The sequence below is a fragment of the Spermophilus citellus genome, assembly GCF_964194105.1.
Source record: "Spermophilus citellus genome assembly, chromosome: 10".
Lineage (NCBI taxonomy): Eukaryota > Metazoa > Chordata > Mammalia > Rodentia > Sciuridae > Spermophilus > Spermophilus citellus.
This window is the reverse complement of record NC_138197.1, coordinates 130,601,236-130,626,633: the sequence shown is the minus strand read 5'-3', so window position 1 is coordinate 130,626,633 and position 25,398 is coordinate 130,601,236. Positions and strand designations below refer to the sequence as shown.

The 25,398-nt window shown below is 38.1% G+C and overlaps 1 protein-coding gene and 1 pseudogene across 2 annotated transcripts in view; one reads left to right on the top strand and one right to left on the bottom strand.

The window, feature by feature from the left end:
- Nucleotides 1-3,353: 3,353 nt before the first annotated feature.
- Nucleotides 3,354-4,314, top strand: LOC308658655 (U2 small nuclear ribonucleoprotein B''-like; annotated as a pseudogene). The gene has a single exon. The product of its transcript is annotated as a U2 small nuclear ribonucleoprotein B''-like (transcript).
- A 6,243-nt stretch (nucleotides 4,315-10,557) lies between these two features.
- Nucleotides 10,558-25,398, bottom strand: part of WBP2NL (WBP2 N-terminal like) — a gene marked incomplete at both ends in the record, with an annotated part of 34,734 nt that continues 19,893 nt past the window's right edge. The window contains 2 exons of the mRNA XM_081311322.1: nucleotides 10,558-10,997; nucleotides 20,265-20,372. Coding sequence (XP_081167448.1) covers nucleotides 10,558-10,997; nucleotides 20,265-20,372 — 548 coding nt within the window. The remainder of the gene's footprint in view (nucleotides 10,998-20,264; nucleotides 20,373-25,398) is intronic.

Genomic DNA, 25,398 nt, shown 5'->3' with positions numbered 1-25,398 from the left:
TTCACTTTTAAAAAGCAATTTACCTAAAGTCTTGCCTGGTTTAAATCTACAGGATATGTTATATTTCTCAGCAAACTACCTATCATCTGCAAAATGTTAATAATATAATGTCCCAAAATGTAATAAGAAGAATACAAGTTACCCTGAAGCATGGGACTTTTGTGACACTACACAGACCAGATCCCAGAACTCAGGGAGATAAGGATAATTCTCTTTAACCATAAAATTTGTAAGAAAAGGTCCCAATTAGAAAGGGTCAGCATGGGCCAAAGTTACCTAGAGTTGTCATGGCAGTGGGGACTTGAAAGTCTCATGTCATTCCACTGTCAATCAAAAGTCAAGAGATGGACCTGGGAGGGACTTTGGAAACCTCAAGGGATCCCAATAAAACCAGAGAGCAGGAGAGGAGCTCCGTCCTTCTCCTCTCTGAGAGGACCACTCTCTCCCTTAAGAGTGGTCCCTTTCCCCTTTCCTACCCCCTCGAATAAACTCATTCCTGATACTCTGAGCAACATGGCTGAAATCTTTCTGGCCTGATCACAAGAATGAGGGTTTGTAGGCATGGGGGTCTCCCTACTGCTTCAGTTTTTCAGAATGCCCCAGGCTTGTAACAATATAACTCAATACAAAAAGTACAATAACCCAATTCAAAATTTAGCAAATGATCTAAATAGATACATTCAAAAGAAGAAATTCAGAATGTCAACAAGCATGTGAAAAGATGCTCAATATCTCTAATCATCAGGTAAATGCAAATCAAAACCACAATGAGATGGGATTTCAATTATATTATTATCATTGACAATAATAAACATTAGCAAGGATGTAGAGAAATGGTACCTTGTACAATGTTGGTGGAAATATGAATTAGTAGAGCAATTATGGAAAATAATAGGGGGATTTCAAAAAATTAAAAATAGGCTGGGCACAGTGGTGCATGCCTGTAATCCTAGCAACTCCAGGAGGCTGAGGCAGCAGGATCACAAGTTTGAGACCAGCCTCAGCAACATATAAAGCTGTCTCAAAGTAAAAAAATAAAAAGGGCCAGGAATGTAGCTCATCTGGGAAGCACCCCTGAATTCCATCCCTAGGGTCACAAAAAACAAACAAACAAACAAACAACAAAATAAAAACTAAAACTAGAACTATAATATGATTTAGCAATCTCACTTCTGGGTTACATATCCCAAGGGGACTGAAAATAGGATCAAAAAAAAGATACTTCCACTTTTATGTTCATTGCAGCATCTTGCACAAAAACCAACATACGGAAGCAATCTGAATGTCCTTTGTTGAATGAATAAAGAAATACACACACACACACACACACACACACACACGAACATTAGTTGTAAAAAAGAAAAAAATTGGGGCTGGGTTGTGATTATAGTGGAGTACTTGCCTTGCACGAGTGAGGCACTGGGTTCGATCCTCAGCACGGCATAAAAATACATAAATAAAATAAAGGTATTGTGTACAACTAAAAAATAAATATTAAAAATACTAAAAATATGAAAAAAGAAACAAATACATATGTATGTTCCTGAACCAATCAGCAGAGAAAGAACACACCCAAACCCACACATACACAAAAAAAATAAAGCAAAAAGAAAAAGATTCTTAATGAAAAATGAAGGAACTATCTCTACTGGGATAGTCAGACTAGTCAACCAGAATGGCTGGTCATTTCTATGCTCATCTGTCTCTTTCTGCTTCTTCTTGAGCACTGTAGAGAAATCGAACAAGGGCTTGGGGTTATTAGCTCCCTTCCTCTTTTTGTGTTGTTTTCTAAGCTGCCAGTTGGAAGCAGGTTGAAAATAACTTACCAGTATGAGGTAGGATGGGATGGGAAATACTATCAGTTGCAATTTTGTCCACACAGACCAGACTGGTGCACTCCCAGGGTGGAGCTGCTGCAGAGTTCTATGAGGGCAGTTCTGGCATGTGGGGCTTAGGTCTGATCAGACCTCAGGGGCTTTTTTTTTTTTTTTTTTTTTTTTTTGAGAGAGAGAGAGAGAAAGAATTTTTTAAATATTTATTTAGTTAGTTAGTTAGTTATCGGCGGATACAACATCTTTGTTTGTATCTTTGTTTGGTGCTGAGGATCGAACCTGGGCCGCACGCATGCCAGGCGAGCGCGCTACCGCTTGAGCCACATCCCCAGCCCAAGGGGCTTTGTTGTGTAGTGTCAGATCCGGAAAGATTAGTTCAACACCCCCATAGAGCCTGGAGTTGCAAATCTCTGATAGGAGTCTGGAGCCTCCCAAGAATTCTACTCTTGGGACAGGGAAGCGAATCCTCCACCCCTTTGCTGCCCAAAAATACAGCCTTCCCAGACTTAGACCAAGTGTATTCACACCTGCCTGTTCAGATTCCTGACCTGCTTCAGCTGGTCATGGGAGCCACTAGACTTAAAGGAGAAGGGAGGTAGGCTCCCCTTTGCTTCCCCCCCCCCTTGGTACTGGGGATCGAACTCAGGGACACTTAACCAATGAGCCACATCCCCAGCCCTATTTTGTATTTTATTTAGAGACAGGGTCTCACTGAGTTGCTTAGTGCCTTGCTTTTGCTGAGGCTGGCTTCAAACTCATGATCCTCCTGCCTCAGCCTCCGGAGCCACTGGGATTACAAGCGTGCACCACCACGCCCAGCTCCTCTTGGCTTTTCTGACTTGAATCCCCTGGTACAATCTTCTCTATTTCTGTTCTGCTAGGTACATCCTAGGCCACATGGTAGGTGCCTGTGAGACAGTATGGCAGTGTTTATTATGATCTTCCAGCTTCCACAGCAGCTGCAGCATGACCATGATGCCTCCCACCTCATGATGCCTCCCACCTCAACTCCCCATGGCCAGTTGAGAAACACCGAGCACTTTCAAATACCAGTGCACAGTATAACTGAATCATCTAAGTTCAGGTTGCTTTTCTGATCTCAAGTTTTTTCTATACCAAATAGTTTCTGTGTTCTCCCTCCCTCATGCTGAATCAGTGCTGCTACAGCTGCTGCTACCATTAACCATTTTAGCTCTTCAATGCACCTAAATTTCTGAGTCTCTAAGACACTCTGATGGTCCAATATTGAATTTTAGTGAAATCCCTCTTTTACCCACCTCACTGAGAAGCAGTACTCTTGCTGCTTGAATCCTTAGCCATGGAGAAACTAGGAAAGCATCTTTCCTCTAATCTGCCATCTTGAATCCTCCCATACAAGATTTTCAAGCAAGCAGCCAGGCACCAGACAAGGAAGATTAAGCCAAATGTGAAGAAAAGGGATATTAGCTTTTGTGGAAACTCAAATCCTGAGATTAGGATTAAGACCAATGCTCAAGCTGGTACCTGCCTCTGTTTCCGGCTTTGGCTTCTTAGGCCTCAGGTGAGTAGAAGCGGCTTGTACCTTTCGGTTGTGGTTGCTGCGGAAGCTGGCCCGATTCTCCGCTGTTTGAACCGGAGCAGACAAAACACGAAGGCTACTTGAAGAATCTGACCCAAACATGGATGTCAGACCAAATCATACAATTTATATCAACAATATGAATGACAAAATTAAAAAATAAGAATTGAAGAGATCCCTGTATGCCCTTTTTTCTCAGTTTGGGCATGTGGTAGATATAGTGGCTTTAAAGACGATGAAGATGAGAGGGCAAGCCTTTGTTATTTTTAAGGAACTATGCTCATCCACAAATGCTTTGAGACAGTTACAAGGATTTCCATTTTATGGTAAACCAATGCGAATCCAGTATGCATAAACAGATTCTGATATAGTATCTAAAATGTGAGGCACTTTTCCGATAAAGAAAGAAAAAAGCGAAAACTGTGGAACAGACTGCAGCAACTGCAAACAAAAAGCCTGGTCAGGGAATACCAAATTCAGCTAATCCCCAAGGAAATTCAACACCAAATCCTCAGGTCCCTGATTACCCTCCAAACTATATTTTGTTCCTTAATAATTTACCAGAAGAGACTAATGAGATGATGTTGTCCATGCTGTTTAATCAGTTCCCTGGTTTTAAGGAAGTGTGTCTGGTACCTGGAAGGCATGACATTGCTTTTGTTGAATTTGAAAATAACATACAGGCTGGAGCTGCCAGGGATGCTTTACAAGGGTTTAAGATCACACCATCCCATGCTACGAAGATCAATTATGCCAAGAAATAACATTTGGGATAGTCATCTTTAATGGACTTGGTATTATTTATGGTGTTTGTTTTGATAACATTTGGCCAGGTCATTTTAATGGTTGGAGGTTGGGGAGAAGTGAAAGTGAAATTTTGATGAAAGACTTAAAAATTCAACCATTCTTTCTTTAGCCTGAGTGAACTATGAAATGCGAAGGCCTTAATTTTGTACAATAAACTTCTCTTTGTATTCTGTAAAAAAAAAAAAAAAAAAAAAAAGACCAATGCTCAAAAAGTAGAGGGGATGCAAAGAGGATAGCAGGGAAATGAAAATCTGGGAGGTGGGGGAAGGAATTATGAGTCTCTCAAGGAGTAGGCGTTGGGCTCCAGCTCCACAGTCCTCAGGAGCAACATGGCACATAGAGTCACAACTATTCATAATCTTATGTCACAACCCCACCCAAGATTCTGGGGTAACAAGGAAAATGCCACACTCTCAGACTTTATGGGGCTGCCAGACTGGACAGTGCTGTTTCAGAAGTATTGTGATGACTGGCAGCGCCTTCTCAGCAACTTGACACCACATAAAACCTGGATACTTTTGCATAATCTTGGAATTTGTGAGGAGCCTACCAACTAGGTAGATGATGGGAGGGGTCCTGGTAACAGAATTAAATTTAAGGAAAACAGACATGAAATATTTCTTTCTTCACCTAGTGTTCTATGGATTGAAAAAAATCACACCAGCTATACATTTTCCCTGATTCCTCCTTGTTGAGAAAGGAAAGTTCTGGTTAGCAGGCTGGTGGGCATGCACTCACTCATGGAAAGGAGTATTTGGGGGTTCATGTTTTGGGTCCACTCTAAAATGCCTTCTTTCCATCTCTGTATTTCTAATACAAAATGAGGAGACAGAATAGACAATACAGCAGTTTCTGTATCACAGCCAGGGAAGAGTTAGGAAGAAGAGTGGAATCCATAAGCACAAAAATAAAGTACCCAGGGGCTGGAGTTGTGGCTCAGTGGTAGAGCACTTGCCTAGCATATGTGAGGCACTGGGCTCAATCCTCAGCAACACATAAAAATAAATAAATAAAGTAAATGTATAAAAAAAAAAGAAAGAAAGTACTCAAAACATCAGTGGGTGTCATAAGGACCCAATGAGTACTTTGAGACTGTAGCAGGCCCAGCTAAATTCTTACTGAGTTTGTCGTAAACAGAACAAACAGTCCCTTTGAATATACAGGACACAAAGCACTTCTCATAAAAAATACCTCTTATAGAAAGAATCTGACTCAATCTTTTGAAAATAATTGTACCAGGCAGTGAGAGCTAACAGTAGGTATGCCACACAGTACCATGTGGAACCAAACTTGGTTCTGCTTGGTCCCAAATAGCCAGCTTGGTGGAAAAATAGCAGCTTGGTAGACCAGGTGAACAGGCACCTTTAGCAGAAGAGAACATGAAAGTCTCCCACTCTTAGGAGACTCAGGCCTGCTACACTTTCTAGATAATTGGACCTTACCTCAAATCTACTGGAAGGAAGAGGAGAAAAGTTGAATTTTTACTTTTTATATTTCAAGTCCCTATATGTTTGCAAAATATCAGTTATTTAGAGAACTATTAAGGTATAAAAGAGGCCACACCCTGTTCCCAACTCACCGTCACATTCCAGCAGACACTGAAAAGTTGAACATGGGGAACCTTATTCCTGCTCTAGTTCAAAGAATCTCTCCTTTCTTCCTCTTTTGTCGTTTTTGCCCATGTACAGTGGTTTGGAAGTAAGAAGAAACATTCTTATAAGAAAAATAAGATAACAAATAACCCAATCAACAAATGGGCCAAGGACCTGAACAGACACTTCTCAGAGGAGGACATACAATCAATCAACAAGTACATGAAAAAATGCTCACCATCTCTAGCAGTCAGAGAAATGCAAATCAAAACCACCCTAAGATACCATCTCACTCCAGTAAGATTGGCAGCCACTATGAAGTCAAACAACAACAAGTGCTGGCGAGGATGTGGAGAAAAGGGTACACTTGTACATTGCTGGTGGGACTGCAAATTGGTGCGGCCAATTTGGAAAGCAGTTTGGAGATTCCTGGGAAAGCTGGGAATGGAACCACCATTTGACCCTGCTATTGCCCTTCTCGGACTATTCCCTAAAGACCTTAAAAGAGCATGCTACAGGGATACTGCCACATTGATGTTCATAGCAGCACAATTCACAATAGCTAGACTGTGGAACCAACCCAGATGCCCTTCAATAGATGAATGGATAAAAAAAATGTGGCATCTATACACAATGGAGTACTATGCAGCAATAAAAAATGACAAAATCATAGAATTTGCAGGGAAATGGATGGCACTAGAGCAGATTATGCTTAGTGAAGCTAGCCAATCCCTAAAAAACAAATACCAAATGTCTTCTTTGATATAATGAGAGCAACTATGAACAGAGCAGGGAGGAAGAGTAGGAAGAAAAGATTAACATTAAACAGAGACATGAGATGGGAGGGAAAGGGAGAGAAAAGGGAAATTGCATGGAAATGAAGGGAGACCCTCACTGCTATACAAAATTACATATAAGAGGCTGTGAGGGGAATGGGAAAATAAACAAGGAGAGAAATGAATCACAGTAGATGGGGTAGAGAGAGAAGATGGGAGGGGAGGGGAGGGGGGATAGTAGGGGATAGGAAAGGTAGCAGAATACAACAATTACTAATAGGGCATTATGTCAAATTGTGGATGTGTAACAGACGTGATTCTGCAATCTGCATTTGGGGTAAAATTGAGGGTTCATAACCCACTTCAATCTAATGTATGAAATATGATATGTCAAGAGATTTGTAATGTTGTGAACAACCAATAAAAAAAAAAGTGGCTGTGGTGGGTTCAAACCCAGTTCCACGTGACTCATGTATTCTAACAAAAAAATATATATATATCGTCAATTTCTTGTAAAAACTTTGGAGAAAGAGTCAGATCTGTGGCCTGTGTTCAATATGTAGCATGGTCTGGATTCCCTGTTTGGAGCTTTGAGAAAGGGTTATAGCTATATTTTCCCTTCTCCTCTGTCAGTTACCTAGGCAAAGTGGCAGTCTCCATGCTATTGACATTCCAGCCGCCTAGACCCATGACTCTGTGACAATACTTTCAAAGTGATAGCAGCAGCTACTTTCCATATTACCATATGTATTCTTTTTTTTAAATATTTTTTTTACTTGTAGATGGACACAATACTTTTATTTATTTATTTATTGTTTTATGGTGCTGAGGATTGAACCTAGTGCCTCCCACATGATTTAAATGTACCACTGAGCCACAATCCCAGTCCATCATATATCTTTTTAAAGAAGGTCTCCCATTCTCTGTAAATTGGAATTGAAGTTCTTTTTCTCTGGAATGGGAAGAAGGTCTTTAACTTCTCTTCACTGTTAGAAAGAGCTTTAAGGTTCAGCAACTCCAGACAGCTGCAATGGATAATAAGCCATAGGGACTGTGGAACCTAAGGGCCCAACAGCCACAGACTGGGCCATTCTAACTCTAATGTCTCATCATTCCAGAAAGTGTTTCCTAAAGTTTGTTCACTAATAGTTTTTCTACACTATTTAGTGAATAACATAATCTAATGTCAAATAACCTTGAAAAAATAAATTTTGAAAATCTCTCCTTCTTAGAGATTTGTGGCATTCATTAGCATATTTGAGACTCTGAGAAGCTGTGAAGAAACCAGATAGATTTTGACCCAATAACCCCCTCTTCACATAGCACCCACTAATATTTACCTGACTTCCTTGGGGAAAGTTGTCCTGCACAACATAGAAGAATCTGGTTTCCTAATTCTTACATGGAGAATCAATGCCTCTAACCTGTTTTAAGGAAATCATTCAAATATTTTAAAAGGCTCTATATACAAAGAAGTTAATTACAAAGTTGTTCATAATAGCAAAAGCCTGATAAAAACTCAAATAACTTAAAATAAGGTTGAAAAAATATATTATGGTACAACTGTGCCAATGAATATTATGTACCCACTAGCAATATTTCTGAGACATTCTTAACCTATGCAAATGTAAAATAATTACAGGTGAAAAGCTGTACATGTAGCATAGCTTCAACTATATACAAAACATGCAGAAAAAAATATTGATTTAAATGTACAAAGATGTTGTGTCCACTGAAAACTAAAAAATAAATATTAAAAAAAAAACCTTTAAAAAAATGTCTTGTGAGTCCAGTAATATTACAGACTTAGAGCTCCTGAAATACTTCTGCTTCTAAATACTTGGTATAATATTTTTAAAGCCTCATAGTTGATGAGCCTATAAGATAATTAAGAAAGATTAATGAAATTAGAAACTTGGTCAGAGTGGAAGAATCGTAGCTCTGAAGGGGTGAAAACTTTGGAATAGTCTAGAATGGTGGTTCTCCACAGGGATGATACTGGCCCCAGGGGCAATGGGGAAATAAGCCCTCCTTCCACCAGCACTGTTGAACCAGGTGGAGAGATGGGACCAACTGGATAATAAGCCATAGGGTCTGTGGAACCTAAAGGCCCAACAGCCACAGACTGGGCCATGGGAAGATAAGAGAGGTGCCAGGGATGCAGCTGACATGGTAGGGAATGTGGTGGCCCCTGGGTGCACAAAGCTCGGAAGATAGAGCTCTGAGTGAGCAGGTGGAGCATCAGCAAGGGAGGAGCCTGAGGAAGATGCAAGGTCTGAGGGTGTACCAATTCCCAGGAGGCTGCACTGGGTAGGCTGGCTGCATTGGATACTGACTTTTGCTGTTCATGGTAGCAGCGGGTCCAGTTTGACTCGGTGTTGCTGATGGTTTTTTTTTTTTTTTTTTTTTTGTCCTCTTCCTGTTCGGAATCACTCGATATCTATAAATCTTTGGAGATTAAAATGATTTCTTATTTCAGGTTGCATTTTGCTAACATTAGTCAAGTTGAGTATCTTTGGAAATATTTTTCAGTCACATTATTGCCTTAATTGGAAATTCATCTTTTGTCCATTTTTTCCCTTTGGGGTTGATTTGTGGTTCTTCATATATTCTGACTATAAATCATTTGTTCATTAATCTATATGTTGGAAATGATTTTCTCCTAGTCTGCTGTTGCTGCCCCCACCTCTCGCGGGTAGCTGAACTTAAGCTCGTATGAATTTCCAGGGACACCAAATAAAACACAGACAGACACTTTACCTTTAAACAAGCTTCAGGATGGTTTCTCCTCTCTCGGCCTCAGGCTCCCCAAATGGGAGAGCAAGAGAAAGTCACAAGAGGCTGGCAAGAGAGAGAGAGCATGGTCGATAGTGAGCTTTTATTGGGGGGGGACTCTTGTTCTTAGAAAGTTCCATCCAAAAAAGGCCAGAAGGGGCAGGGTTACAAGGGATTATAATTATAATTCAACCCAAGGGGAGTCACCTACATCTGAAGACACGCCCTCAACTTCCTGAACCAGGACAATGCCCAAATCACTACAAAATGTAGTGGTCAAAGCCTCTCGCTTCAGGATGGAAGGCGTGAGTCATTCAGAGTGGCTCCCCACATGCTGTCTTTTTTTTTAAATATTTTTGTTGTTGTTGATAGACCTTTGTTTTATTTATTTATGTGTGGTGCTGAGAAGCGAACCCAGTGCCTCACTCATGCCAGGCAAGTGCACTACTGCTAAGCCCCAGCACCAGCCCCTGCTGTCTATCTTTTAACTTTATTACACTTAAGTTTTAAATTTTGACATAGTCAAGTTTGACACTCTTTCCTTTTCTTTTTGGTCTTCTCAAAAGCTCCTTTCTCTACCTCCAGACATCATTTTCAACAGCTGCATAATACTTCATTTATAAATATATCATAATGTATAAAATTCTCTCTTATTACTTGAAATTTAGGTTATTCCATCCTTTCATTAATGTACAAAATAATGTGAAAAATAACTGTGTTCATCATGATATTCTTAGCACATGTCTCAGTGCCTATAAAGAAAGCATAATAAATGTTTCTTGAATAGGGATGAGGAGAAAAGCAGGAAGCTTTTCCAAACTCTTATACAAAATGTCAAAAATGCAGCCCAAAATCAACCAAATTATTGGCAATATTGGCAAAATAGCCCTGTAATTCTCCTTTAGCCTAGATAATCAAAAGATGAATCTGCTTCTAAAATCTAGGAGGGTTGGGGGAGCAGATATATAGCTTAGTGATAGAGCGTTTACCTAGCATGTGCAAGATGTACGAGGTCCTAGGTTCAATGCCCAGAACTGCAATAATAATAATAAAGTAATTAGTTTAAAAATATAAAATATAGGCATAGAAATAAAGCCTAGTCTTACCTTACGATTGCCCTTTCAAGGAGTATAGGCCTATTATCAGTATACCTGCATCCTCTCCCTTATTTTGACTTCAATGTTAGGGTGCTGCTTTGCTTGATAAGTGGTCATGGTTTACATTTTAGAAGTGGGAGAATAGGCCCGAGAAGCTGAGGTAGAGGGAGAAGAAGCTTCATGTCCAGGAGTCTGTGCTGTTACAGTTTTAGGATTCTGGACTCCAGATCCAGCAGGTGGAGCTGGGGATCTAGAAGGGGGCGCTACAGGTCTTGAGCTTCTCGCAGACGGGTCTTCATATCCAGGAGGTGGGACTCCATATCCAGGAGGTGGGACTCCATATCCTGGAGGGGGGGCTCCATATCCTGGAGGGGGGGCTCCATATCCTGGAGGGGGGGCTCCATATCCTGGAGGGGGAGCTCCATATCCTGGAGGGGGAGCTCCATAACCCATAGAAGAAGCTCCATATCCTACAGGAATGGCTCCATATGCCATAGGAGGGGCTCCATATCCTGCAGGAGGGGCTCCATACCCTGACTGGGGGCCTCCATAGACCAAAACTGGGAATGACAAAGAGAGAAAAAACAATTCAGTTATTCTGGGGACAAAGAGTAAATGAGAGGAAAGAACATCAAAACAAAAACAGAAAACACTGAGGCAAACTAACAGAAGAAGAGAATTCAGGTAGAATAATGCTAAAACATTTTTCAGCCATACCAGCTAAAAGCTTTATCATTTCCTATTGTGGAGAGACGCAAAAGAACATAAAAACAATCCTATAGTTAAATTGGTACATTATTTATAGTTGTGCACAGATACATATTTTATTTAATAAAGTTTGTTTTGATTATGAATAAGGTACTAAATGCTCAATGAGGAAAATTTATTTGGACTATAGAGGGTAAAAGGTGAATAAAGAAGAAAGTCATCTATAATTTCATTATCAAAAAACAAATACTAGGGCTGGGGTTGTGGCTCGGTGGTAGAGCGCTTGCCTAGCATTTTCCAGGCCCTGGGTTCGATCCTCAGTACCACATAAAAATAAATTTTTTTATTGTGTCCAACTACAACTAAAAAAAATAAAATAAAATACTAATTTGATGTATTTCTTCATAGAATCTTGGTGAAAATTTTTATACAATCATGATCATATTGATATGTAAATTTTACTTTTTTGTTAATATTATTTAAAATTCTTTATATTATTAATTTACTTCATACATTGAAAGCAGGATGATAATTTGTTATATGGATTGATGCTACTTAATTTCCCTGTTGTTATAAAGCCAGCTGTTTCCGGGGCTGGGGCTGAGGCTCAGTGGTATAACACTTGCCTAGCATGTGTGAGGCACTGGGTTCAATCCTCAGCATCACATAAAAAAATAAATAAATAAGTAAAATAAAGGTATTGTGTTCATCTACAACTAAAAATAAAAAATAAAAAAAGAAAGCATGTTGTATCCAAATTTCCAATTACTATTATAATAAACAGGAGCTTCATTTCCTTGGGCCACATTCTCCAAAGTGACTTAAATGACCCAAGGTGAATGAACAACTATAAAGTTATTTTATAAATATATAAATTCATACATATATTTAAGCTAACTGATTCTATAGTAGATGACAAATATATAGTAGATAACAAATAAATAGCATTTCATTCATTCTTCATTATGAATTCAGCTCTTCTCAACTAATGTATTTGATCTTATAAAATCTTTTTAAAATAAATCTTTCAAGTATTGTAATAATGACTCAACCAACAATTTCAGTGACAAACTTAGTGTTAAAGCAGGTAGCTCCAAATAGATTGATGCCTAAATGAAGTGTGTCTGGTGAAAAGCCCTTTTGAACTTGCCTCTCATGTGAACATGTGTAAGGTCATCACCCATTTAAAATGTCCAGCCTGAGAGATGTTACAAGCTTAGAAGCTAGCATTTTCATTCTCACTGAAAATCAACGACTTTTCCTACATCCATCAAAGAACCGAGGTCACAAGGCAACTTAGCACCCCTAAACATGGAGAGAAAAGTGAATACAGAGAATCACAGTAGAGATCACCTTACCCAAAGAAGCCAGTAACTGGACTTTTTTCCTATTTGATAACAATGGACAGAGAAATGCAACACACTTTAAGATGGAGTTCTTACGGAAAACTAAAGACAACAGAAGGCATAGAACAGGGTTGGAGAGGAAACTAAGAGAAACTTAAGCCTTTGATACTACAACCAGAGCAAACAATAAACACTGTTTAACTCCTAGCCAGACTGATTTTTAAAAACTCACATTAAAAGCCTAAATACCTTAGTTACTATAACTTAACAGATCATGTCCAACTTTTCAACAAAAAAAAACACAAGTCTTAATAAAAGGCAAGAAAAAAAACAGCCTAATGAGCCAAAGAAAGAATAAAAACTAGTCTCAGATGTGATGCAGAGTTTGGAACTATCATATTGGGAAATTAAAATAATTTTGAATAATCTAGAAAGAACTCTAAAGGAAAAAACAGATATCACATAAGAACAGATTATAGTGTATGCAGGGTGCTATCATTTGGATCCTGAATATGCTTCAAAGGTCCATGTGTTAAAGGTTTGGTTCCCAGGGTAGCACTATTAGGAGGTATTGTGAATCTTTAGGAGAAGGAGCCTTGTGGGAAGACCTTGGTCATTGAGGGGTAGTCAGAAGGAGACTACAGGACTCTCATCTCTTCCTCTTTCTTTCTGCCTCTGAGGTTTTGCTCTGCCACACACTGCCATGATGATGTGCTGCCTTGCCACAGGCCCAAAACAGTAAGGTAATTATCATGGACTGGACCTCCTAAACCATGAGTAAAAAAAAAATTCTTTTATTTTTAAAAATTAATTATCTCAGGTATTATATTACAGTAACATATTAACTTTCTGTTGCTGTAACCAAATACCTGAAAATTTTGGCTTAAAGAAGCAAAGATTTATTTTGGCTCACAGTTTCAGAGGTTTCAATCCATAGTCATTTGACCCCATTGCTCTTGGGCCTTTAGCAAGGCAAAACATCATAGCAGAGAACACAACATGAAACACAGCTGCTCACCTCATGGTAGCCTGGAAGAAGAGGGGGTGGGCAAGGACAAGGTATACCCTTCAAGGACATACCCCCAGTGACCTACTTCTTCCAGCTAGGTCTCACCTCCTGAAGTTCCACCACCTCTCAATACTGCCAACAGCTGGAGACCAAGCCTTTAATACATGAGCCTTTGGATGACATTCCAGATCCAAATTATAACATGATAAAAAACTAACATATAGGGAGATGGAAATTCTTAGAATCAAATGAATATGCCAGAAATAAGAAAAAGTAAAAGAGAAATTAAGAATGCCTTTTTTTCCCCATTGGATCAAACTAAACGAAAATGAAAATACAGCCTATCAAAATTTGTGGGATGCAGTGAAATTAGTGCTGAGAGAGGAACTGATAGCACTGAATTTATAGCACTGTGAACACACACACACATATACATATGGAAAACTTTGGATATATATATATAAAGCAGAGCTGGGCCCAGTGATGCATGACTGTAATCCCAGCAACTCTGACCAGCCTGAGAAACCATATAAACATATGGAAATTGAACAAGACTCTCTTAAATGAAGAATGGATCAAAAAATAAAGAGAATATAGGTGCTGGGGTTGTGGCTGAGTGGTAGAGTGCTTGCCTAGCATGGGTAAGGCCCTGGCTCAGCACCACATAACGATAAATAAATAAAGGTATTGTGTCCATCTACAACTAAAAAATATTTTTAAAATAAAATAAAAAGGGCTGGGGATGTGGCTCAAGCGGTAGCGCGCTCGCCTGGCATGCGTGCAGCCCGGGTTCGATCCTCAGCACCACATACCAACAAAGATGTTGTGTCTGCCGAGAACTGAAAAATAAATATTAAAAATTCTCTCACTCTCTCTTTAAAAAAAAAATAAAAAATAAAATAAAATAAAATAAAAAATAAATGAGAATATAAATCAAGAAATTCTTAAAAACAAATGAGAACAGAAATACAATGTATCAAAATTTCTAGGACAGTATGAAAGCAATTCTAAGAGAAAAATTAATAGCACTGAGTGCTTCCATTTAAAAACAAATGCCAAATAAATAAGCTATGCCCTACCTCAAGGTCTTAGAAAAGAATAACAAACTAACTCCAAAACCAGTAAAAAATTAAGATCAGAGCTGAAATCAATGAAATTGAAAAAATAAGAAAACAATACACAGTATCAATGCAAAGAATTGGTTCTTTGAAAAGATAAGACTGATGAACCCTTAGCCAAACTAACCAAAGAAAGAATGTGACCAAATAAATATGATCAGAGATAAAAAAGGAGATATCACCACAGAACCTTCTGAAATCCACAGAATTACCAGAATTTATTTTGAAAATTTATACTACCATAAATTGAAAAACCTAGAAGACATTGACAAATTTCTAGACACTATAACCTGTCCAAATTAAATCAGAAAGATCTAGAAAACCTAAACAGATCAATATCAAGTAATGACATTAAAACATCAATTAAAAGCTTTCCAAAAGGGAAAAGCCCAGGATCACATGGAATCTCAGCTGAATTCTAACAGACCTTTATAGAAGAAGTAACACCAGTCTTTCTCAAATTATTCCATGATATTGAAAGGGAGGGATATTGAAAGGGAACACGTCCAAAAACATTCTATGAAGCTAGTATAACCCGGATACAAAAACCAGACAAAGACACATCAAGGAAAGAAAACTACAGACCAAGGGCTGGGGTTGTGGCTCAGTGGTAGAGCACTTGCCTAGCTTGTGTGGGGCACTGGGTTTGAGTCTTGCTGAGACTCAACTGACAACTAAAAAAAATAAAGAAAACTACAGATTAATATCCCTGATGGACACAGATGCAAAAATTCTTAATAAAACATTAGCAAACTGCAGTCAAAAACATATTAAGAGGCTGGTGTCATAGCTCAGTCGTAGAGCACTCTTCTAGTATGTGTGAAGCACTGGGTTCAACTGTCAGCATCACATATAAATAAATAAATTAATTAATTAAAGGCCCACTGACAACTAAAAAAATTTTTTTTAAATATTAAGATGATAATACATTGGGCTGGGGATGTGGCTCAAGCGGTAGCGCGCTCGCCTAGCATGCGTGCGGCAAGGGTTCGATCCTCAGCACCACATACCAACAAAGATGTGTCCGCTGAAAACTAAAAAATAAATATTAAAATTCTCTCTCTCTCTCTCCCACTCTCTCCCTCTCTCTCACTCTTTAAAAAAAAAAAAGATGATAATACACCATGATCAAGTAGGCTTTATCCCAAGTTGCAAGGTTGGTTCAACAAACACAGATCAATAAATGTAACTCACCACATAAATAGAATTAAGAATCATATAATCATCTCAACAGATACAGAAAAGACCTTTGATGAAATCCATCACCCATTCATGTTAAGAACACTGGAGAAACTAGGGATCTATGGAACTTACTTCAACATTGTAAAGGCTACTTATGACAAACCCAAAGCCAACAGCATACTGACAGAGAAAAACTAAAAACATTTCCTCTAAAATCAGGAACAAGACAAGAATGTCTACTCTCACCAATTTTATTCAATGTAGTTCTTGAAACATTAGCCAGCATGATCAGACAACAAAAGGAAATCAAACAGATACAAATTAGAAAAGATGTCAAACTCTCTCTGCCAATGACATGACCCTATATCTAGAAGACCCAAGAAACTCCCCCAGAAGACTTCTCACTCCTTCACTCTTCCAAAGGGAATAATGCCAGTGATTTTCCAGGGAGTTTCCAGAACGTTAGGTCTGGAACTGGGATAGCACTATTTATCCCTCTTGTTCTGAGGCTTTAGCATCTTGGATTGTGCAGCTACTAGTTCCTCCAGATATCCAGCCTATAGACGGCCACTGTGGACTATCAAGCTTCTAGTCATATAAGCCAATCTAATAAATTCCCTTTTTATAATTATACTTCCTATTGATTCTGTTCCTCTAGAGAACCCTAATACATCTATTCTGGGTCTTTTATTTTCCTAAATGAATTTTAGGAATGGTTTTTCTAGTTCTATGAAGAATGCCCTTGGTTATTTGAGGGGGATTGCCTTGAATCCGTATATTGCTTTTGGTAGCATGGTCATTTTGACAATATTAATTCTGCCCATCCAAGAATGTGGGAGCTCTTTCCTTCTCCTGGGGTCCTCTTCAATTGCTTTCTTCAATGTTCTATACTTTTTGAGGTCTTTCACCTCCTTGTTTAGATTTATTCCTTGGTATTTCAAAGCTATTATGAATGGAATTGTTTTCCTGATTTTTTTCTTAGCAGATTTATTCTTGATATATAGGAATGCTATTGATTTTGTATGTTGAATTTGTAACCTGCTACTTTGCCAAATTTGTTTATTAGCTCTAGCAGTCTTTTTGGTGGAGTTGTTTGGATATTCTAGGTATAGGATCATATCATCTGCAAACAGTTAACATTTGATTTCTTCCTTTCCTATTTTTATCCCTTCTCTTGCCTAATTGTTCTGGCTAAAATTTCTAGCACTATATTAAACAGGAGTTGTGCGAATGGACATCCTTGCTTGTCCCAGATTTTAAAGAAAATGCTTTCGATTTCTCTCCTTTTACTATGAGGTTGGCTTTGGGTTTAACATATATAGCTTTTAATGTTGAGATAGGTTACTCTTATCCCTAGTTTCTTCAATGTTTTTTATCATGATTAGTTGCTGAATTTTATCAAAGGCCTTCTCTTTCATCTACTGAGATGACTAAGTGATTTCTGTCCTTAATTCTATTAATGTGATGAATTAGATTTATTGATTTGCATATATTAAATCATCCTTGCACCTCTGGAATAAAGAAAAAACAATTCCTAAATTCATTTGGAAGAATTATAGACCAAAAATAGCCAAAGCAATACTACACAAGAAAAGCAAAGCAGGAGACACCACAATACCTGATCTGAAATTATACTACAGAGCTGTAGTAACAAAAACAGCATGGTATTGGCATCAAAGTAGCCATTAAGAAGACCAAGAGAACAGAATAGAATACATAGAGACAAATATACATACCCACAGCCATTTTATACTTGGCAATGGTACCAAAAATGTATTTTAGAGAAGAGATAGCCTTTTTAATAAATGGTTCTGGGAAACTAGATAGCTATATTTAGAAAAATAAAACTAGACCCCTATTCTCTTGCCCTGCACAAAACTCAAATAAAATGAATCAAAGACTTAAGAATTAGACCAGATACCTTGCAAATGCTAGAAGAAAACACAGGGTCAAGACCTCATCATATAGATGCTGACATTAACTTCCTTAACAAAACCCCTAAAACTCAAGAAATAAAACAAAGAATTAATAAGTGAGATGCAACAGAACTAAAAAGCTTCTACACAGCAAAGGAACCAATTAAGAACATGAAGACAGAGCCTACAGGATGGGAAAAAATCTTGGCCAACTACCCCTGATAGGGGTTTATTATCTAGAATACATAAAGAACTCAAAAAACTTACACCCAAAAAAAAAAAAAAACAAATAACCCAATCAATATCTGAGCAAAAGAATTAAACAGAAACTTCTCAAAAGAAGAAACACAAATGGTCACAAATACATTAAAAATCATATGAAAAAAATATCTCTAGCAATATATGAAAAAACATGAAAATATATGAAAAAAATCTCTAGAAATCAGGAAAATGCAAATCAAAATTATAGCAAAACTTCTTACTCTAGTCAAGAATGGCAATGATCATGAATACAAACAATAACAAATGCTGGCAAGGTTGTGGGGAAAAGGTACACTTGTTCATTGCTGGTGGGACAGCAGACTAATACAACCACTTTGGAAAGCAGTATAAAGATTCCTCAAAACACTAGGGATAGAACCACCCTATGACTCAACTATCGAAAAGAAGTCAAACTATCACTGTTTGCTAATGACATAGTCCTATATGTAGAAGATTGAAAAACTTCCACCAGAAGACTTTTACAGCTGATAAATGAATTTGGCTAAGTAACAGGATACAAGATCAAAACTACCATAAGATTTCATCTTATCAAGAAAACAAACAATACTAAATGCTGGCAAGGATGTGGGAATAAAGATGCACTCATACAATACTGGAAGGCTGCAAATTATACCACTATGGAAAGCAGTGTGGAGATTCCTCAAAAAACTACGGATCCCAGGGGCTGCAGTTGTGACTCAGTGGTAGAGCTCTCACCTAGCATGTGTGAGGCAATGGACTTGATTTTCAGCACCACATATAAATAAATAAATATCCATCAACAACTAAAAAAATTTTAAAAATGAATAAATTTTAAAAAACTATGGATGGAACCACTTTATGACCCAACTAGCCTTCTCTTCAGTGTTTATCTAAAAGAACTAAAATCAGCATATTATAGTGATACAGCCATTACAATGTTTGTAGCAGCACAATTCACAATAGCCAAATTATGTAATCAACTCAGATGCCTGTCAATAGATGAATGTATCAATAAAATGTGGTATATATACACAATGAAGTTTTATTCAACCATAAAGAAGAATGAGATCATGGCATTTGTTGGTAAATGGATGGAAATGGAGAAAATCATGCTAAGTGAAATAAGCCAGACTCAGAAATCAAGGGTCAAATGTTCTCTCTCATATGTAGAAGCTAAAGAAAAATAAGGGGGGAAAGGTTATAGTGGTAGAAAGAAGATAGAGGGAGGATCAGAGGAATAGAAGGAGGAGAAGAAGGAGAAGGAGGAAGGAAGGAAGGGAAACAGGAAGAAATATGGAATGAATTTAACAAAATCCTTTATATACATATATAAATGTGCCAAAGGTGATTCCATCTTCTTTTTTATATACTGGGGATTGAACCCAGGGGTGCTTAACCATTGAGTTATATCCCTAGCCCTTTTTAAAAATATATATATACTTTATTTAGAGACAGGGTCTTTTTAAGTTGCTTAGGGTCTCACTAAATTGCTGAGACTAGCTTTGAACTCTCAATCCTCCTGCCTTAACCTCCTGAGCCACTGGGATTATAGGTGTATGCCATCAAGCCTGAAAATTCCATCTTTATATATGGAATATGTTGAAAGTACCAATCAAAAATAAATAAATAGGGCTGGGATTATAGCTCAATGGAAGAGTGCTTTCCTAGCATGTGTGAGGCACTGGGTTCGATCCTCAGCACCACATAAAAATAAATAAAAGTACTGTGTCCATCTACAATGTCCATCTACAACTAAAAAAATATTAAAAATAAATAAATAGTGGCTAGGGTTGTGGCTCAGCGGTAGAGCGCTCGCCTAGCAATGTGTGAGGCACTGGGTTTGATCCTCAGCACCACATAAAAAAAATGAATAAAATAAAGGTATTGTGTCCAACTACAACTAAAAAGAAATATTTTAAAAAATAAATAAATAAAGGAATGAAAGGAAGATCACTAGAATGGAGGGAGGAGAATAAGGGGAAGGAAAAGGGGAGAAAAGATAGGGGGGATGGAGATTAAAAACAAATTCCTTGCACGTATGATTTTTTTCAAAATGAACCCAAATACTATGTATAACTATAATGCTCTAAAATAAAAAATTAAGCCTGAAATGTAAGCTCAGTCATCAGCTGACTTGCCACTGGGTTTCAGTCTGGAAACAGTCACAGATTCAACCATTTTCCCAGCCCCTGAACCTCTGCTGGTTCTCCTGCATTAGAGCTGGGATAAGGCTGCACTGAATAGGTCTGTGAGCCTTTAACATACCTTTCCACCTCCTAGGAATAACCTTTCCACCATATCTCACCTTGACAAGGTGTCTGTTGAGTGCACATGTTTCCCTCTCCAGTAACAACATAAATTCCTGGAGTGGAGATCCAGTAATTCATAATTCGAAGTGGAGTTCCCCGGGCAGCTGTGAAGACAAATATGGTAAAATAGGAACTCTTTTAATTTTTGTAAGTCAGATACATAGCAGCAATCAACTGAATAATCAACAGCATTAAACACCATTTCACATGTATGTCCCACAAGACTCCTGGGATATGAGATAAAAAATATATATGACACTATCCTGAATTATAGGCTTTGAGATAGACTGTGTCTCATTTTTCTATGATTATTCAAGGTCTCTACCTATCATAGTAGAGATTGAGAAAAAAAACTTCCTCATGAAGATTTATTAAGATGACCAGACATATCCATTAAAGACAAATGTACCAGCAATGTGGTAGAGAAAAAAGCACTTCTGTCTGCCTTCTTTATGTCTTAGAAGAACACTTGTGACTGCATTTGTGGGCTGCTAAAATGATCTTGTCATTTCATGATCCTTAAACTAATTACATCTACAAACACTGTTTTTACAATTAAGTTCACAGGTTCTGAAGGATTACGATATGGATATATCTTTGGGATCCATTATCAGTTTCCCACATTGAGTTCTGGGCTAAGGCATGTGACCAGAAGTAATGTACACAAGTTCCAGGCCTGGCCCATGAAAACTTCCCAGGTAAAATCTTAACTCTCTTTCCCTCTCTGCTGGCTGCCCCCAAGAAGCTATGGAAAGCAAGAGGTGAAGATGGCAGAAATCCTATTAACCTAGGTATCCAAATGACTATATGGAACAGTGCCTCTCTTGCCCCTGCTGATTAGCCTTTCTATAAGCCATAATATCTACAGTCTGAGCATTGTTAACTTGGTGTTTATCTTTTTCAGCAGCCAGCAGCTTTTATCCTAACCAATTCATTATAGAGTTAACCTCTTTATCTAAATAACCTTCCTTTTCAATATCTTAATATGTCTTTTATAGTATTTCCTCCAATAAGTAATTATTTTATTCACTTATATGTTTGCCTATTTTAATATGACTCTCACCAGACTATAAGTTTAATAAAGGCTGGAACTATGTGTGCCTTGTTAACTGTTATGTTCCCAATTGTCTCATCTAGGTTTTTTAAAAAAATATGTGAGGGCTGGGGTTGTTGCTCAGTGGTTGAGCTCTTGCCTTGCATGCATGAGGCACTGGGTTCAATCTTCAGCACCATGTAAAAAAATAAAATAAAGATATTGTGTCCATCTACAACTAAAATATATATATAAATATATGTGAAATACATGAATCAAACAGCCCTTACATACTGGGTGTGGTGGTACGCACCTGTAATCCCAGTGGCTCAAGAGGCTGAGGCAGGTGGATAACAAATTCAAACCTAGCCTCAGTAACTTAGCTAGGCCCTAAGCAACTTAGCAAGACCCTGCCTCAAAATTTTAAAAAGTACAACCAGGGACTATAGCTCAGTGTAGAACATTCCTTAGCACCCCATAAAAATGAAACAAATAAAATAAAGGCATGCTGTCCATCTACAACTACAAAAAAATTTTTTTAAGTAGAAATGGCTGAGGATGTGGCTTAGTGGTAAAGCACCCTGGGTTCAAACCCCAGTACCAAAAAAAAAAAAAAAAAAAAAGAAAGGAAGGAAGGAAGGAAGGAAGAGAGAGAGAAAAGAAAAAAAAAGAGAGTGAGCCCTGACACATCAACTCTGCAGAGGGGAAGGGCATCCTTCCTGGTCACAGAATTAGATCACAAAACATAATTAGTAGTTAACTCCAAGGGTCTCAAAGGAGTCTATCTCACAAGCTCCAACTCAGGATGGGAGGAAGGGGATGGTAGTTTCCAATACTTAAGCCATAACTTAATCAGACCCAGAGCAGTTCCAGACACTGGGCCAAGTTCGTAGAAGTTGCTTAAATTCTTTCTAAGTGGCTATACAACTGCTGAGACTCTGCACCTAGCTTTGCAGGCCAAGAAGCAGATCTTAATGAGAACACAAACAGGAGTTGAGTTGCCTGACTGTTAGCACATAATTCTAAAAAGAGGCTCTTCTCAGTACTCTGAGGCCCAAACTAAGAGTGATTTCAACACTCAAGTAAACTATTTTCCTGAGTTCCCCAAACACCTCCAACATACAAGGACTAGACTTCCAAGTGTCCCCTGACCCTGAATCTCCCACAGTGTACTTCCTCCATCTGCCAGGCACCTTGTTATCTGATTTCAGGCTCCAGATCTTGTCTGCCCTCTGTACCACCAGGGAGCATGCAGGTGGGTATGGTTTGTGAACTCCTCAGCCCCTCTCTCTTTATCCTGCATCATTACAGTAATTGTAAAACCTGTTCTCACTCCTCTTCTGTAATGTGGCTCTTCTACCATCTCCCTTCCTCAGCATTTCACTGAAATCTATTTCCACATGCAGTGCACACTTCTCAGTCTTCATTTTACCAAACACCTCTGAAGTTGCTGATCAGCCCATATTTTTTGAAAATTTCTCCCTCCTTGGCTTTCGGATAATAAACTAACTTGATTCTCCTCCTCCCTTTCACTTGGTCCTTTTTCAATCTTTTTTTTTTTTTTACATATCACTCATTCCCTTATCTTCCATTCTCTTCTCTTCCCTTTCCATTCCTTAATTTTGAGGACTCTTGGAATCTATCTTCAATTCTGAGACAGCCCACTGCACACATGGCTCCAAAGAAGATCTGTGTGAGAAGATTTCCAAACGAGTCTGTAGATACAGCTCATTTTGGGACCCCCAAGCTCCATGTCCAGTGGCCTCTAGCATCCCCATGTACCTCACAATTAATATGGCACAGAGCTTAATAGTATAAGGTCAAAAGGACATGACATCACTTATGTAGTATACTTGCCAAAATGCATGAGCTAAATATAATCATTAGGAAAGAAACAAACCCAAACTGAGGGTCACTGTACAAAACAATAAGCTCCTTTTTAAAAAACAGTGCTGGGATTAAACTCAGGGCCTCACGTATGCTAGGCAAGCTATATCCCCAACCCAACTATGTTCTTTTTAAAATATCAATGTCATAAAAGACAAATAGAGCTAAGTTCCAGATTAAACTAGATAAAAGATGTAGGGCAATTAAATTCAATATGTGACCCAGGATTTGATTCTAGAGCCGGTAGGGGGAGTTCTATTAGAATGAGGAATAGTAATGAGATAATCATTTGAATTTGAATATAAACTATTAAATAATATTATATAAATACTAAAATTTCTGAATTTGATAAACACATTGAGCTAGGATAAGAGAATGACCCTACTCTAAGGAGATCATACTTGAATATTTATAAATAGTTCAGCAAAAGCAAATCATTCAGCAAAACAAAAAGAAAAAAGAATATTATAAAGCAAATATGAGAATATGTTAATAATGGGGGTAAATCTAGATAAAGGGAGTCATTGTAACATCTTGAAATTTTTCTTTAGATTTATTTTATTTATTTTATTTTTATTTTGGTGCTGTTGGTTGAACCCAGGACCTCATTCTTATGAGGCAAGTGCTTTCCTATGAACTATATCTCCAGCCCCTAGATCTATTTTATTTTTTATTTTTTAAATTGCCAATGGACCTTGGGGCTGGGGATGTAGCTCAATGGTAGAGCACTTGCCTTAAATGCGTGAGGCCTGGGTTCGGTCCCCAGCACCATGTAAAAATAAACAAATAAAAAAAGAATAATAAAAATATTGTGGGGGCTGGGGATGTAGCTCAAGCGGTAGTGCGCTCACCTGGCATGTGTGTGGCCCGGGTTCGATCCTTAGCACCACATACAAACAAAGATGTTGTGTTCGCCAAAAACTAAAAAAATAAATATTAAAAAATTCTCTCTCTGGCTGGGAATGTGGCTCAGGCGGTAGCGCGCTCATCTGGCGTACGTGCGGCCCGGGTTCGATCCTCAGCACCACATACCAACAAGGATGTTGTGTCCGCCGAGAACTAAAAAATAAATATTAAAAATTCTTTCTCCTCTCTCTCTCTCTCTCTCTCTCTCTCTCTCTCTCTCCCCTCTCTCACTCTCTCTTTAAAAAAAAAATCTCCAAAATTTCAAATCATTTCATCTGAAAAGATGGAATTTAAAAAAAAAAATTCTCTCTCTCTCTTTTAAAAAAAATATTGTGTCCATCTACAACTAAAAAAATACTTTAAAAAATTGCCAATGGATCTTTATTTATTTATGTGAGTGCTGAGAATTGAACCCAGTGCCTCACAAATGCTAGGCAAGTGCTCTACCACTAAGCCACAACCCCAGCCCCTAGATCTATTTTTATAATAAGAAGTTTAAAGGAGAGGGGGGTGGACAGGTTGAGTTTTTGCTAACTGTATAGTCTTGGGAAATTATATAAGCATCATTCACTCAGTTTCCCCATCTGTAAGTATAGATAATGATAGTACCTACATCATAAGATTTTTATAAGGGTTAAATAAATTGACACATATAAAGGGGCTTGGAAGACTACACAATATATGGTAGATATTTAATAAGTGTTAATCAATGTAATTAGGTTCTAAAATTGAACTCATTTTGTCTCCAGTTAGATTGATTCATATTCTTTTTTCTAATAGCTTTATTTTACATTCATGTGGTGCTGAGGATCAAACCCAGTGCCTCATGCATGCTAGGCGAGGACTCTACCACTGAGCCACAACCCCAGCCCTGACTCATATTCTTGACCATGGTTTATAGCATCATGATCTATTTAGTCTTCTGAAATGAACTTCATATCATCCTTCTTTTTTAATATTTTTTAGTTATTGATGAACCTTTATTTTATTCATTTATTTATATGTGGTGCTGAGAATCCAACCCAGTTCCTCACACATGCTAGGCAAGTGCTCTACCTCTGAGCCACAACCCCAGCCCTGACTCGTATTGTTGACCGTGGTTTATAGCATCATGATCTATTTAGTCTTCTGAAAGAAACTTCATATCATCCTTCTTTAAGTCTCTAATACTATATGTTCATGCCATAAAATATAATATGTATCTGCATATATCTGTCTCTAATAGACTGTGTTTGCCTCAACTAGATTGAAGTTGGGGGTAGAAGGCAAGGGAGGAAGGGAAAGAGCATTCTAGACAAAACAAA